Source organism: Lithobates pipiens, unplaced genomic scaffold (assembly GCF_037356315.1).
Source record: "Lithobates pipiens isolate NorthernLeopardFrog02 unplaced genomic scaffold, aLitPip1_a1.2 Scaffold_18, whole genome shotgun sequence".
NCBI classification, from domain to species: domain Eukaryota; kingdom Metazoa; phylum Chordata; class Amphibia; order Anura; family Ranidae; genus Lithobates; species Lithobates pipiens.
The window spans coordinates 599,828,811-599,846,660 of NW_027507758.1; the positions used below are offsets into that span (position 1 = coordinate 599,828,811).

Sequence of the window (17,850 nt, forward strand, 5' to 3'; positions counted from 1 at the left end):
ATAAGCCGGAAGCGCTCGGTCTTGTAATACTAGCGTTCGGAATGGAGACATCACATACATCTTGTAAGCCACCACGTTCGTAATTGTTGGGCAACATCTGTGTGACCGTGTGTATGCAAGACAAGTTGGAGCCAACACCCTTCAAACAAAATTCCACGGTTTAGTTGTCGGAAAGTCTGATCGTGTGTACACGGCATAAGAGTCTGCAAGAGTCTTACATTGCACCCATGATCTGCTAATCATGGGTGCAATGCTCTGCAGACTCCTAAGAAAAATAAAATACATGTACATGTGCATTTATTTATTTATTTGTGAACTTAGCCTTTAAGCGAACCCTTAGCAACTTCTGGAGGGACCCTATGATTTACAAACCCTGATTGATAAACAATTGTTATAAAGAGTTTCAAAAGTTGATGTCAAAAAGTACAAAGGGACGACCAGGGGACTTCTTCACCTCCATGGGAAAGCTTTGACCCACCAACCTTAACAAGGAATGATCAGACACTCGCTCACTCTAATGATGTATCTGGGACTGCTGTAGTGACTGTATATCAGATTATATGACTAAAAATAACTGTATGACTTATGCCCCGTACACACGATCGGAAATTCCGACAGCAAAAGTCAGATGAGAACTTTTGGTCGGAAAATGCGATCGTCTGTATGCTTCATTGGACTTTTGCTGCCAGAATTTCAGCCAGCAAAAGATTGAGAGCAGGTTCTCAATTTTTCGGTCAGAAAAAGTTCAGATTGGAAATTCCGATTGTCTGTACAAAGTCTGACGTGCAAAATTCCTACGCATGCTCGGAAACAATTCGACGTGTGCTTGGAAGCATTGAACTTAATTTTCTCAGTGCGTCGTTGTGTTGTACGTCACCGTGTTCTTGACGGTCGAAAGTTCTGAGAACTTTTGTGTGACTGTGTGTATGCAAGACAGCTTGAGCGGAATCCCGTCGGAAAAAACCATCAGAGCTTTTTTCCGACCAAATTTCCAATCATGTGTATGCGGCATAAGAGGATCTCCTACACTAAATTTCTATTACCATCATAGATGTAAGCAATATACCATATTCCACCTGGCCTACAACCAAATGCTTTGTCTTTCCACAATATTTTCTCCAATTGCCTTTTATTGATTGGTATATTTGTTTACATTTAAAAAATCAATAAAGATTATAATATTAAAAAAAGAAGCACAGGCAGAGCTTGATCAGAAGGTCAACACAAACTTTATTCATAACAGCTACAAAAAATGTCCAGTCATTTGCTACATCCATCAGTCTAACCTTCCTTCACAGACAAAATGGCAACAAGACATGTAGACTCTGTACATCAGTCGGTATATACATATTATGAGAATGACCTGGGACATTTACAGATATCAGTAGGCATTAGGTGGGTTATCATTCTATTCACAAAAATTGGTGTTTTCAGTGACAAGGCCACGGTAAAGTGGAACTGTCACAAACCTACATAAGCAACCCAAACTATATATGGGATTAAAAACTGAATAACCAGAGGTGACTTTTAGAGACCAGAGGTACCGGCACCTGAAGTCAAACTAGTCTAGATATTTCTTGGTAATGCTGGCCTTGGCCCCACCCCGTTCTGGCTTTAAAGACCTTATATTGTACATAATAAGGTGGTTGGCCAACCTCAACCATGCAGAAAAAGTCAACATTTACATAAAAATATAACTGTCTTTATTAGGATCTGCAGATCTGTATGACATGCGGTTTTCAGGCTAATTTCTGCTTATGTATAAATTCATCTTCGGTTTAAGCTCGCCCAGGTTTGTAGCAGATTCCCTTTGAAGGGGCAATCCAACAATAGCGATATTGCAGTGATAGCTTCATGCTGAATCATCTAGTGGCTCCTCTCATGTCTTGAGGATCCTATTCATGATAGGAACAATCAGATCCTGTCATCGTCAATAAGTTGATTCTTCTGTCACATATGCTGGACTAGAACACGGGATTCTTCTACATTTGGGGAATTGCTCATCCATTGGCTGTTTTTAATTGGTTGTGCTTATTTTACTCATAACTGGTGCATGTAAAATATTTTGGTAAATGTTAAGGATATGTAATGGAATAAATGTATTTTGAATATGAACTGTTAATCGTTATTTTCCATTTACAGAAACGCTTCAAACAAGCAAGATAACTCCATGTGAACATCTATATGGGAGTCTCTAACACTGAATGTGCGATTGCTATGTCATGTACAAACTATGTGCATTACAACCCAAGTATATTTGCACAACTAATGTGGTTTTAAATTTTTCTATAATGTAATAAGATTTGTTATAACTTTCTAAACATAAAGAGTGGTACCTCTCCGGTGCAGTGTAATTTTTGTTTATAGGGATTTTTTGTTGTAACCGGACACCACATAGACCCATAGCTAGGGGAGACAATGCATATTCTAACTTCTTCATATAAACCAGAAACTCCAAAGGCAACAAGTGTCCCTTATGTTTGGGTTTAGCAGGTTGGGAGGGTTGTAGAGGTCTGATAACCCCAGGACATATAAGAGACCATCTGCATCTAACAAGTAATTGAAAAAAATGTTAGTTTTAGATTGACCTATTAAAATGAGACAAAAAAAGACCTATTCTTGTGCCATTTTTAAAGGGCCTTCCTGACCAACATTGAGGGCTGTCTGCTATTCAAACTTCCTTAACATGCCCTCTAATCTTTGAACCTTAATATCGGGGACATGTCAAGGTTTTATCTGCTCAAACTCCACCCCAGTGTGGCCACAAATTCCACCCCAGTGTGACCACAAACTCTGCTCCGGTGTGGCCACAAACTCCACCCCAGTGTGGCCACAAACTCCACCCCAGTGTAACTACAAACTCCACCCCAGTGTGGCCACAAACTCCACCCCAGTGTGGCCACAAACTCTGCTCCGGTGTGGCCACAAACTCCACCCCAGTGTGGCCACAAACTCCACCCCAGTGTAACTACAAACTCCACCCCAGTGTAACTACAAACTCCACTCCTCAGTGGATGCCGATTACTTTCATGGAAAATTGTGGGTTCCTTTTTTTGTGGAAGGGTATCAGTAGATTTGTCCACATCTGTATATCCTCAGGACACAAGTAATATGAGCTGAGCCCCAGATAACGTTCTTTGCTCTAAATGGCTGCATGAAAAGTTGTAGGGGTGGGGGGTAATAATGTGATTCATTGTCTCTTTGGTCTTGGAAGAGGCTATGGAAGAGAAGTGGTACATAAAATATATCAGACTGTATCATAACCTGTAAGAAACGAACTAGGAGGATCTTTCAGAGGCAACTTTGGCCTGCAGGTTCACAGATCCATACGGGAACTTTCACAACCAATATCACAGGGGTATAGTTAGTGGGGAGGCCAGGTGCAGAGGGGAGGCCAGGGTGGACACATGCAGTAGGCAAAGTTTGTCCCTATGGTGTAATACAAATAACCTGTCACTTTTGTAAACCAATACCAAAAGGTGGCGGCACATAACTACTTCCTAAACACTCTATGCCCTTGTACACACGGTCGGAGAATCCGTCGGAATGCGTTCTATCGGACCATGTTGTCGGATAATCCGACTGTGTGTGGTATGCATCGGACTGATTCCATCGGAATATCCGTCAGACCCAATTTTCCAACTTGTTGGAAATATTTTCCGACAAACTGGTCCGATCAGACATACTCCGATCATGTGTAGAGAATTCCGATCGGACAAAGTGCCACGCATGCTCAGATCAAATTCCTACACCAAAGCTATTGGCTACTAGCCTGAACGTTGTCCCGTCGTAACGAAATAACGTCATCACGTTCTGAATGATCGGATTTTCCGACAACTTGGTCCGATCGTGTGTATACAACAGTTTCGGACAGAATCCGTTGGACAAAATCCGTCGGACAAAATCCAACGGATTTGGTTGGCAGAATGTCCGACTGTGTGTACAGGGGCTAAGAGTCCCCAAACCAATAAATATACAAATGCCGTCTGTCATTCACCCCCTACTGATTTACCTATAACCTATTGGAAACGCGTAAGCAAATTCCTGCCAACTGTAGCATATCCTGTCAAGCTTATCTATATACACATACATAGGCCTGACAGGAAAATATATTTCTCAACATTTTGGTGCCGTGACCTGGATGTTATGACAACATCAACTAGCAGCAAATGTGAACCCAAATATATTAAAGTGGCTCCTAAGGCTAAAGGATTTTTACCTTGATGTATTCTCTGCATCCCCCCCCCCCCCTATATTTACATTGGCTCCCGCTGCTGTCTACCACAGTGAGTGAAGCAGGAGCGGGGGGGGGGGGCAGGGGAGTAAGCCCACACAAGTCACCCAAGGCAACCAGCTTGCTATGGTGAGCACTTAGCGGGGGGAGGAGCCAGGAGCACCTGCGGTGGACCTGAGAAGAGGAGGATCGAGGATGCTCTGTGCAAAATCCTTACAAAGAGCAGGTAAGTATGTTTATTTTTTATTTTAAATGATGAGTTTGCAAACACTTTAACGTATTCACCTGAAGTCCTCAGCCACCAATCCAATACAACTATATTCTTAAATAAGTGGCTGTAAAGAAATGACAATTCATAAGCTGGTCACATGTACAATGAAATAGTATTTGTGCAATCTCTTTCTTATTTACCAGTAAATATATAACAGGGGGGCCTACCTAAGCATTGTAATCACTTTGTATTCGGTCTGGCGGGCTCTCTCAAGGCATCTGATTGCACAATCAGATGTGATAAGGTCCTTTAGCACCCAAGGGGGAAAAAGCTAAAAATTGTAGCCATCTACTGTGAACTACCTCCGCAGCATAGGTTGCAGATCTGCTTTTTTTGTACCCCCCGTCCTCTTGTGTAAGTACCCCTTGGCCCATGCCATGTGTCTAGCTTTAGAACTCATTATAGAGCTTTAGAACTCATTATATACATCATATGCTCTCTTCTTTCCAAAATATGGGGGTGACTTTACCGACACATAATGTGGGCAACACAACTAAAACTAGTGCAATAACACAATGGTGAAATCCCCCTCACTCGCAGCTCTATGTACAAGTGTCTCCTGTTTGGTGATATGTACATGCATGGGTTTATCAAGTATCCAGACAGCAACAGCTTTCAGTATCTCTTGGCTACAAATATGAAATCACCTTACAGCAGCTCAGGGTAGGCAGACTTATGAAGGATGATTTCTGATTGGCTAACACTGCACACACCATGTTATTAGAGGACTGGTTACTTACACAAAACAAGGAACTTTATGTGAAAGAACTACTACTAACACCAACAAATACATATGAAACAGTTTCCCCAAATACACACACAAAAAAAATATATTTGTCACATTACCGTAATGTTGCTGTGCAACCTATGTGAGCAGCCATTACAGGCAAAATGAGGCTCAAACGTGACATTTGGCAGCATCCTTCTATGGGCTTTCCGGCCAGTGGGTTATGTTTGTGCTGGAGAACACCGCTTCACCCATTAAACATTTCAAAAATATATCATCTAAAACTTTGACACATTTAAGTACGTTATGAAAATTATTTTTAAAATACGCTTACTTACAGTTTTTCTGCCTGGGCTCTGTTCACACCTTTGAAGTTGAGCTCCTGGTGAAATGTGAACAATACCATTGCAGGGGCGGCATCCTTTCCCTGCACTGCAAGGGCTAAATGTTCATTTCTGCCCCCGGTACCAATGAAAAGCACCTTTACTTACTTTATCCCTCTCCCCTGCAGACTCCTCCTCTCTGTGCGACAGGTCCACTGGAGTCTTTTATTTTGGCACTCTGCCCACCCGTCACACTCTGACATCGGCATCTACAATGCAGGTAAAGCAGTCTTGCATGGTAAGTGAGGATGCCAAGGCGCCCACCTACAAGCCAAAACCGCAAGAGGGAGGAGAGTACCAGCTGCTTGGGGGACCGACTGATAAGGTAAGTAAAACTGCCTTTTAATGGTACCATAGATAAAAAATGAATGCTGTGTAGGGGAGCCCCTTTGCAGGAGTCATTTTCTTCCCCCTGGAGTTTGGCTTTATACAAATTTGTGTTTGAGATGTAGGGCGTTTTAGTACATTCCTGATTGTCTTTCCATGTCCTTTAACATATATTTGTTAAATCTACTAAACACTCATGACACAACTATCAATGCTTTTGCAATGGGAAAAGCCTTGTATTATAGGTGGGCTGGGTATAATACACCCAGAGAGAGAGGCACTCTAATTCAAACATATAGTAACACCAAAACAACATAACCGCTGTGTTTTGATTATTTTGCGGCATTTCTGTCTTATTGGTTGGCAGTAAATTGATGCAACGTTAAAGTACATGTTAACTGGATGACATTTATGCTCTGTACACATGGTTGGACTTTCCAATGGAAAATGTGCAATCAGATCTTGTTGTCGGAAAAAATCCGATCGTGTGGGGGCGCCATCTGACTTTTTCCATCGGAATTTCCGACACACAAAGTTTAAGAGCTGGATCTAAAATTTTCCGACAACAACGTTTAAATTCCGATCGTGTGTAGACAATTCCGACGGACAAAGTGACACGCATGCTCAGAATAAATTACGAGACGAAAGCTATTGGCTACTGCCCTCTTTATAGTCCCGTTGTACGTGTTCTACGTCACCTGCGTTCTGAACGATCAGATTTTCCGACAACTTTGTGAGACTGTGTGTATGCAAGACAAGTTTGGGCCAAAATCCGTCTGAAAAAATCAGATGGATTTTGTTGTCGGCTTGTCCGACCGTATGTACAGGGCATTAGTTTGCTAAAGCACACTGGGGTTGATTTACTAAAACTGGAGGGTGCAAAAGCTCTGCATTGAAACCAATCAGCTTCCAGGTATATTTGTCAAAGCTTAATTGAAGAAGCTGATTGGCTGTGCCAGGATTTTGCACTCTCCAGGTTTAGTAAATCATCCCCTGAGTATCATAGACCTTAAAGCTGAATTCCAGGAATCCAGCCACTTTGTAACAAGAAGACACGCCGGGGGTTATTTACGAAAGGCAAATCCACTTTGTGCTGCAAGTGCACTTGGAAGTGCAGTCGCTCTAAATCTGAGGGGAAGATCTGAAATGAGTGGAAGCTCTGCTGATTTTACCATCCAATCATGTGCAAGCTAAAATGCTGTTTTTTATTTTCCTTGCATGTCCCCCTTGGATCTACAGCGACTTTACTTCCAAGTGCACTTGCAGTGCAAAGTGGATTTTCCTTTAGTAAACAGGCCCCACTATGAGTTAAATCCAAGGAGCTGCATGACCTCTCCCGGGCTTATCTCTATTTTTTATATCTGAGAGATATATTGCTCTTCCGGGAATTACACTCATGGGACACTCAAAACTCTGGGCTGTAATAGAGAAGAAAGCCCCTCCCCTCTGCTGCCCATTCCCAGAAACCTTTGTATTTTGCGAATGTGTTCACATAATACAAAGGCTTCTGTGAATGGGCAAGAGGAGAGGCAGGCATAGCAGCTGCAGTGACTCTCCTGTTCAAGATGCAGAGCCCAGAAGGATCAATGTTACTCTTTAGGAACTATGACGATAGCTGTCTTCTGGGATTACTATAAAGCTGTTAGATATATATAATAAAGATAAGCCCAGGCGGTGTAATGCACCTCACTGCACTTAAAGCAAAACTTTACCTAAAAGGGTAAGTTCTGCTGGTTTGCACCCCCCTCCTCCTCACCCCCTCTCCACTGCCACAATTGGTACTTTTTGGGGGTGGAGTGGAAAGCGGGTGTCTGGTTTTGACGGGTACCCGCTCCTGATTCCAGTCAGATGCACTGCAGCAATTCGCCCTGCAGCATTGTGGGACACATCACAGGTCCTAGAAGACCATAGACTGGACCATTCACAAAGCACAGCATCGCTCGCACATGCACGGCACGAAACTGGCCAAGGCTTCACTGTCAGTTTCCCTTACTTACACAGCAATCCCCCTTCTTTCCCCCTGCAGCTTTCTGGGACACATCATGGGTCCCAGAAGACCGTGGGACCGGACCATTCACAAAGCACAGCGTCGCTCGCACATGCACAGTACAAAATTGGCCAAGGCTTCACTGTCAGTTTCCCTTGCTTCTACGGCAATCCCCCTTCTTTCCCCCTGCAGCTTTCTGGGACAAATCATGAGTCCCAGAAGACCGCGGGACCGGACCATTTACATAGCACAGCGTCGCTCGCACATGCACGGTATGAAACTGGCCAAGGCTTCACTGTCAGTTCCCCTTACTTAAGATGCACCCAAAGCCAATTGAAGAATCGGCTCTAGTGAGGACATCGTTGGATCCCTGGACAGGTAACTGTCCTCATATTAAAAGTCAGCAGCTACCGTACTTGTAGCTGCCATCTTTAAATTTTTTGCGGGAAGCCTGGAGCTCCTCTTTAACTCATATTGTGTCTTAATTTTTTTGCAAAGTAGCTGAATTCCTGGAATTCAGCTTTAACACTGTCTCTGCCTATATCCCTGCTTGTTATCCTAACACTAACCAACCCTCACGTAAACTCAACCCTTCTTTTGCACCCCGTCGGGACCCTCCGCCCCGATGACCACTCTTCCAACCCCAAAAGATACCAGAATCAACATCTCCTGCTTCACCTAGCTGGTGTTGCTATATATCTGAATCACAAAAGCAGTGCAATACAAAACCTTGTATTATAAATACATGTTAAAACTCCGTGGTTTTTACCCACGGAAGTGTGAATGGGGGGATCGAATAAGCCCAACACGATGCCGTCGTCTATCACTGAGTACTGTAAAGGACCCGCCTAAATCTCATTAGTGACTCACAAGAGTACTATACATACTATACATTACAGAATTAAAGGAAGTGTCCTTATGTATCTCTTCTGGCTGTACATCCTGCTTACAAGAACAAAGCAGCTTAATGTATGGAGAGGGCATCCACAGGGTTTAGTGCAAACAGAGGAACATCTGAGCATATAGCGGTAATCTGGCACCAGGTGCTGCTGGAGTGGAAGAGGGAGGATTCCCGTACCAACACTGCAGGTCTCTCGCACAGAGAGGAACATGCTAACGATGGGAAGAAAAGGTGGCTGTACTCTGTCAGCTCTTATTGTTCAGTCAGTAGACGCAAAGGTCAGGGAACTTCATCTCGTAGACAGGAATCGAGTGGTTCTGCGTCTGCCCGAATGATGCCGTGATGGTGCCCGAAGGACTTGGAGGGGGGCTGCAAAATATTAGAATAAATGTGACTATATTATTATACAGGATTTATATAGCGCTTTACAAAATAAAGGGAGACAGTACAGTTACAACACAATTCAATACAAGAGAGTTAAGCCGGTCATAGATAGATCGAATCTCAGCCGTTTCAACAGGGACCATCGGAGGTTCGAACCATCTATGGACAGGCTGACTGTATCCTTTAATTATCCAGTGGATCCATCAATTGACTTCAGTACAACCAGCCTGTAAGATTTTTTTGTATGCGACCGCTAGCAGTGACCATTGTGTTCTGACTGTGTTGATCGGGGGAACAAGTAATTTTCTTTTCGTACGAAAGAAAATTACATAATCTATGGCTTGCATTAGAGGGGCTACTCCCGAGAGCTTACATTCTAAAGCGAGGAGGGAAGCGATACAAAAAGTAACTGTGTGGTGATGAGTTGTTCAAGAAAGTAAGATAAAGTTGCTATCTAGAGGAGAGACTATGAAATTATGAAAATAGGTTTTCAGGCTAAGGAACGACAAATGTGGAAAAAATTATCCGCACTCAGATTATTGCTTTTAAAGCTTCTTAATTTTTTTTTTTATCTAATACAGTGCCTTGCGAAAGTATTCGGCCCCCTTGAACTTTTAAAACTTTTACCACATTTCAGGCTTCAAACATAAAGATATACAATTTTTATTTTTTGTGAAGAATCACCAACAAATGGGACACAATTGTGAAGTGGAATGAAATCTATTGGATATTTTAAACTTTTTTAGCAAATAAAAAACTGAAAAGCGGTGCGTGCAAAATTATTCGGCCCCTTTACTTTCAGTGCAGCAAACTCACTCCAGAAGTTCAGCGAGGATCTCTGAATGATCCAATGTTGTCCTAAATGACTGATGGTGATAAATAGAATCCACCTGTGTGTAATCAGGTCTCTGTATAAATGCACCTGCTCTGTGATAGTCTCAGGGTTCTGTTGAAAGCGCAGAGAGCATCATGAAGATCAAGGAACACACCAGGCAGGTCCGTAATACTGTTGTGGAGAAGATTAAAGCCGGATTTGGATAGAAAAAGATTTCCCAAGCTTTAAACATCCCAAGGAGCACTGTGCAAGCGATCATTTTGAAATGGAAGGAGTATCAGACCACTGCAAATCTACCAAGACCTGGCCGTCCCTCTAAACTTTCAGCTCAGACAAGGAGAAGACTGATCAGAGATGCAGCCAAGAGGCCCATGATCACTCTGGATGAACTGCAGAGAACTACAGCTGAGGTGGGAGAGTCTGTCCATAGGACAACAATCAGTCGTACACTGCACAAATCTGGCCTTTATGGAAGAGTGGCAAGAAGAAAGCCATTTCTCAAAGATATCCATAAAAAGTCTCGTCTAAAGTTTGCCACAAGCCACCTGGGAGACACACCAAACATGTGGAAGAAGGTGCTCTGGTCAGATGAAACCAAAATCGAACTGTTTGCCCACAATGCAAAACAATATGTTTGGCGTAAAAGCAACACAGCTCATCACCCTCAACACACCATCCCCACTGTCAAACATGGTAGTGGCAGCATCATGGTTTGGGCCTGCTTTTCTTCAGCAGGGACAGGGAAGATGGTTAAAATTGAGGGGAAGATGGATGCAGCCAAATACAGGACCATTCTGGATGAAAACCTGTTGGAGTCTGCAAAAGACCTGAAACTGGGACGGAGATTTATCTTCCAACAAGACAATGATCCCAAACATACAGCAAAATCTACAAAGGAATGGTTCACAAATAAACGTATCCAGGTGTTAGAATGGCCAAGTCAAAGACCAGACCTGAATCCAATCGAGAATCTGTGGAAAGAGCTGAAAACTGCTGTTCACAAACGCTCTCCATCCAACCTCACTGAGCTCGAGCTGTTTTGCAAGGAAGAATGGGCAAGAATTTCAGTCTCTCGATGTGCAAAACTGATAGAGACATACCCCAAGCGACTTGCAGCTGTAATCGCAGCAAAAGGTGGCTCTACAAAGTATTAACGCAAAGGGGCCGAATAATTTTGCACGCCACACTTTTCATTTTTTTATTAGTTAAAAAAGTTTCAAAAATCCAATAGATTTCGTTCCACTTCACAATTGTGTCCCACTCGTTGGTGATTCTTCACAAAAAATAAAAATTTTATATCTATTATGTTTGAAGCCTGAAATGTGGCAAAAGGTTGAAAAGTTCAAGGGGGCCGAATACTTTCGCACGGCACTGTAACTTTTTATTCAGTGTTTTGCATTACACTTAAGGCAGGCAAATGCAGGATCAAGAGGATACAGCATATATTCATTGCGTTACAACTAACATCGCGGAGTGTTAAGAGGAAGGAACAACCATATAAAAAGAAAAAAAAAGAAAAAGTAAAGTTAAAGGTAGCTACATCAAGTGAAAACCAGGGTAAACAATCATGTCTGTAATCAATAAATTCTCCACTGATCCCAGTTACCTAGATCCTCAGTCGTCAGTTTCCAGATAGTGACAACATTTCTTAATTTTATTGAATAGCCACAGTGAACAGTGGTGGTTATGACTAAGGCCTTATAGGCTGAAACGCGTCAACTGACTTAATCTGCGTTTGTTCACTGTGGCTATTCAAAAAAATTAAGACTTTTTAAGAGCAACAACTGGAGTGCAGATCATTTTTTCCACATTACTCTACTCAGCCAGCGACTGTGGATCGAGCACCTGGGAGCTCTGCTATCTATGTGGTGTATGGATAGTAGCACTGACTTTTCTGTTTATACTAAGGAATGACTAAGCAAGAGATAGCGGCAGAGGTTTGGGTAGGGAGTTCTAGAAGATGGGAGAGTCTCCGGAGAGGGAGAGGCTCTGGAGAAGTCCTGGACTTCTTGTCACCTCCTGGAGTCCTGGTAAGCATCCAGGACTCCAGGAGGTGACAAGGGAACAGAAGAGCAGAAGGTAGAGGGAGGAGAGGACAGGATGGTTTGGGTGATATTTTGAGACAAGGTTGGTGATGTAGCTCGGGGGTTGAGTTGTGGATGGCTTTGTAAGTTGTTAGTGTTTTTAGTTGTATGTATTGGGCGATTGGAAGCCAATGGAGGGATTGGCAGAGAGGGGTGGCAGTTGGTAAGGTGGAAGAGTCTGGAAGCAGAATTCATAATAACTAATTAGACTGTAAGCTCTCAAATGCAGCCAAGCAGGCAGTTGAAGGCTATGACTGGATAATGAAGAAGAAGCAGCTTTCTAATAAGGTCACTCCTAAGCTCTCTTTTCCAATCAGTGAGCTCAAAGGAATAATTGCTTGTTTTAGTGTAGAGGAATAAAAAACAAGAATATTTACCTACCCAATCCCCCCCCCCCTCAACTAGACCAGTCCCCGCAGTGTCTTCTCCCCCGTGCTCCAGTGAGCTACAGTAGGGTACAGATGTCATCAAGACCAAAGCAGGGTTCATAATACATTGGAACATGATGACGTCAATTGACAGTCGATCACCAGAGCGTGGGGCAGCACCATCTGCTGGGGGAATGCAGAGGATCAGGTAAGTAGAACGGCTTCTCCTCTCTCCTAGACAAAACGAGCAGCTCCATTTCAAGGGATAGTTTTAAATTTTCCCAGTTGGGCTTTAAAAAAAACCTTTGCTTTGATTGTATATTTTAGACAGTTGTAGAGGGCTGTCTTTAATATTGATTGGAACCTGGGAAAACACTTTCTTTGCCCCCCCCCCCCCCATGCAATTTTGCTTTCCACCCCAACGTCCCAAAATATCAAACAATACTACTCCCATTATTACACAGGACCCCCTCCACCATACTATCCCCATTATTACCAGGACCCCTCCCACATAGTATTCCCATCATTACACAGGACCCCATTCCCCATACTACTCCTATTATTGTACAGGACACCCTAACCCAGCATTACACAGGACCCCTCCCCCATACGGCTCCCATTATTACACAGGACCCCCTCCACCATACTATCCCCCATCATTACACAGGACCCCTCCACCATACTATCACCATTATTACACAGGACCCCCTCCCCTATACTTCTAATACTATTGCACAGGACCCCCTAACCCATGATTACACAGGACCCCTCCCCCATACTGCTCCCATCATTACACAGAGACCCCCTCCCCCATACTATCCCCATCATTACACAGGACCCCTTCCCCATACTATCACCATTATTACACAGGACCCCCCCCCCCCCCTCACACTATAACCACTATTACACAAGACCCCCTCCCCTATACTACTCCTATTATTGCACAGGACCCAGCACCCCAGGATTACACAGGACCCCTCTCCCATACTGCTCCCATCATTACACAGGACCCCTTCCCCATACTATCACCATTATTACACAGGACCCCCCCCCCAATATTACCCCATAATTACACAGGACTCCACCCTCATACTACCCCCATCATTACACAGGACCACCTCCCCCATACTATCCCCATCATTACACGGGACCCCTTCCCCATACTATCACCATTATTACACAGGACCCCCCCAATACTACCCCATAATTACACAGGACTCCATCCTCTTACTACCCTCATCATTATACAGGACCCCTCCCCCAGACTACCCCATTATTACACAGGAGCCCGACCCTATATTACCCCCATCATTAAACAGGACCCCTTCCCCCATACTACTCCCATCATTACACAGGGCCCCCCTCCCACAAACTACCCCCATCATTACACAGGACCCCCTCCCCCATAATTACACTGGATAGACAGAAATATAAATCCTTCGGCAGGTAATACAGCTTTAAAGTGGAAGTAAACCCACTTTTTTAACTTTTACCTACAGGAAAGCCTATAATAAGGCTTACCTGTAGGTAAAAAAAATATCTCCTAAACCTGTACGGTTTAGGAGATATTCCCCTCGGTATGCGCCGCTGACTGCAGCGGCGCATGCGCACAAGGGGGTTCTCTCCGCGAAAATCCGGCAGCGCTCGTCCGGCCGGATTTAAATCTCCCGCGCGCATGCGCGGGAGTGACGATATCGCGGCTCCGGCCACTCACAGCGCCGGAGCCGCGATACCCGGAAGAGACGCCGAGGGAGCATGTCGGCTTCCTCGGCGTGGATCGGGCGAGATGTCGGGGCCTCGTTCTAAGGTAAGTATTTCATAATGAGCTAGTATGCGGTGCATACTAGCTCATTATGCCTTTTGCTTTGCAGGTTTAAAAAAAAAAAAAAAAAAAAATGCGGGTTTACTACCGCTTTAAGGTTTTATTTCACAATCTGTGAAATTCTTACCGTATAGTCAGCTCAAATATTTGGTTTAGTTTACTCTGCAGCAACGAGGCCTGGAAAATAAAGAGAATTGGTGTAAGGTGAAACAAAAGTCATTTAGAAGTAAATAAACAAAAAGCAAAAACATTTCTATATGATACAAATCTCCAAGAACTGCCGATGGCAAGATATGTCATTTATTTCTAGGAGCGCCCAGTTATATTCTCTTCCCATCCTACCTCTTCCCCAGTTCTCTTTCCTTTTGGTTCTTGTTCTTAACATGTATTTTATTCTTTCTCTACCCTTAACATACACGCTTTAATATCTTCAAAGGGCCACCAAGACCCGACAAGGCCCAATCGAATAAATTTGGAAACTTTTTACGGAATTACATTATGAGTGCCCTGTGATTGATCTCTGCACAAGTCACTTTGGATTGCTTCACATATAATTAGCACTACAGATTGGACTTATATACCAGTATCTGTGATTATTTTGCACATGAGACTTTACCTCTTTGATAAGCTCACATGATATTTCAGTGTATATATATATATATATATATATATATATATATATATATATATATATATATACATACATACATACACATATATATATATATATATATATATATATTATTATTATTTTTTTACTCTCTTGCACTTTTGGAGATCTAGGATACCCTACATATATGAGTATTCCAATACATGTTTTTTGATATATGACGCTTTTGATGTTGGATTCATTTTTTATACAGCCACCTTTCTGGATGCACATACAGGGACCCACTACACAATTCCAAACAGGGGTAGCTATTGTAGTTTACACCTGGTGTGACAGTTTAGATCAGCCTTTCTCAACCTTTTCAACACAGAGGAACCCTTGAAATAATTCTCCAGTCTCGAGGAACCCCTGCTAAAAATTTGAAATTTACAACTCATGATACATTAGTGTGATGGTCCTTACACTTGTGGTCATTGGGAAAAATTACCTCCTTACAAATAGCTAAAAAGATCAATGGTGTCAGTGGGAACTTATCTGAGAGGCAGAAATTTCCCAATGCTGAAGGAACCCCTAGCAACCTCTGGAGGAACCCTGGTTGAGAATCACTGGTTTAGACCTTATTAACCAGTTGCCGACTGCCGCACGCCGATGTACGTCGGTACAATGGCACGGGCAGGCATAAGGACATACATGTACGTCCCTTGCCTCCCGCGGGTCGGGGGCCCGATCGGGCCCCCGCCCGGTGCCTGCGGCGGTCGGTATTCGTTCGGGAGCGATCCCGGACGAGGGGACGGCCATTCATTCATGGCCACCCCCTCGCGATCGCTCCCGACGAATAGAAATCCCCGGTGACATCACTTCCTCTCCTGTAATGTAAACACAGGAGAGGAAGTGATGTATTCTCTCCTCCGTGTCGGTATTTTTCGTTCCGACACGGAGGAGAGCGGATCAGTAAGTTGCACCAACACTCACACACACAGTAGAACATGCCAGGCACACTCACACCCCCCCTTTACCCCCCGATCACCCCCCCAATTACCCCTGCCCCCCAGTCACAGTGACACCAATGTCATTTTTTTTTTTTTTATTTTTTTTTTTGCATTGGTGTCATTTGTGACTGTAATAACTGTTAGGGCAGTTAGAGTTAGCCCCCTTTAGTTCTAATGTACCCCCCTAACCCCCCCAATAAAGGTTTAACCCCGTGATCACCCCCCGTCGCCAGTGTCACTAAGGCTGGGTTCACATTGCAGCGGTTTATGAGAACGAATGTGATTCGCACCGCACTGCAGTGCAAATCACATCCGATCTCTGTGCGATTCGAGTTCAGCCATTCGCCGCACCCGCCGCACCCGCCGCAAATTCGCACGGGACCCTTTTTTTGGCCCGCAGCAGAATCGGATCGCATGGGTGTTCACACCATGCGATCCGAGTTTGCAGATCGCACTGCGATATGCGAACTGATCGGGGGGTGTCAGTAACATTTCACTGACACTCCCAGCAGTTCGCATAGGGCAGTGTGAACTGCCGCCGGGAGGCATGCGATGCGGGAACCCGCCGCGGATTCGCGGCGTTTCCGCATCGCTCCAGTGTGAACCCAGCCTAATAAGCGATCATTTTTCTGATCGCCGTATTAGTGTCACAGGTGACGCTAGTTAGGCAGGTAGGTATTTAGGTTCGCCGCAGCTTTTTATAGCGCCAGGGACCCCCATATACTACCGCATAAAGCCCCCTGATTGCCCCCTAGTTAACCCTTTCACCAGTGATCACCATATAACTGTTACAGGTGACGCTGGTTGGTTAGTTATTTTTTTATAGTTTCAGGGCACCCGCCATTTATTACCTAATAAAGGTTTAACCCCCTGATCACCCGGCGGGTGTCATTTGTGACTAATAACTGTTAGGGCAGTTAGGGTTAGCCCCCTTTAGTTCTAAGGTACCCCCCTAACCCCCCCAATAAAGGTTTAACCCCGTGATCACCCCCCGTCGCCAGTGTCACTAAGGCTGGGTTCACATTGCAGCGGTTTATGAGAACGGATGTGATTCGCACCGCACTGCAGTGCAAATCACATCCGATCTCTGTGCGATTCGAGTTCAGCCATTCGCCGCACCCGCCGCACCCGCCGCAAATTCGCACGGGACCCTTTTTTTGGCCCGCAGCAGAATCGGATCGCATGGGTGTTCACACCATGCGATCCGAGTTTGCAGATCGCACTGCGATATGCGAACTGATCTGGGGGTGTCAGTAACATTTCACTGACACTCCCAGCAGTTCGCATAGGGCAGTGTGAACTGCCGCCGGGAGGCATGCGATGCGGGAACCCGCCGCGCATTCGTGGCGTTCCCGCGTCGCTCCAGTGTGAACCCAGCCTAATAAGCGATCGTTTTTCTGATCGCTGTATTAGTGTCACAGGTGACGCTAGTTAGGCAGGTAGGTATTTAGGTTCGCTGCAGCTTTTTATAGCGCCAGGGACCCCCATATACTACCGCATAAAGCCCCCTAATTGCCCCCTAGTTAACCCTTTCACCAGTGATCACCATATAACTGTTACAGGTGACGCTGGTTGGTTAGTTATTTTTTTATAGTTTCAGGGCACCTGCCATTTATTACCTAGTCTCACTAGTGTACCCCTAAATTTAGGGGTGTCTACTTTCCAAAATGGGGTCATTTGGGGGGGGTTTGTGCCATCTTGGCATTTTATGGCCTTCAAAACTGTAACGCCCTTAGAAAGCCTGAAGGCGGTGCTTGGATTTCGGGGCCCCGTACGCGGCTAGGCTCCCAAAAAGTCCCACATATGTGGTATCCCCATACTCAGGAGAAGCAGCAGAATTTATTTTGGGGTGTCATTTCACATATGCCCATGGCATGCGTGAGCAATATATCATTTAGTGACAACTTTGTGAAAAAAAAAAAAAAAAG

At 44.3% G+C, this 17,850-nt stretch overlaps 1 protein-coding gene across 3 annotated transcripts in view; it reads right to left on the minus strand.

The window, feature by feature from the left end:
* Window positions 1-1,206: 1,206 nt before the first annotated feature.
* The window catches only part of EFR3B (EFR3 homolog B), a 385,565-nt gene continuing 368,921 nt past the window's right edge, over window positions 1,207-17,850 (minus strand). For all 3 annotated transcript variants that reach the window (XM_077489234.1, XM_077489235.1, XM_077489236.1), the window contains 2 exons: window positions 14,451-14,500; window positions 1,207-9,199 (listed from right to left, as the gene is read on the minus strand). In XM_077489234.1, coding sequence (XP_077345360.1) covers window positions 9,094-9,199; window positions 14,451-14,500 — 156 coding nt within the window. In that variant the 3' untranslated portion in view covers window positions 1,207-9,093. The remainder of the gene's footprint in view (window positions 9,200-14,450; window positions 14,501-17,850) is intronic.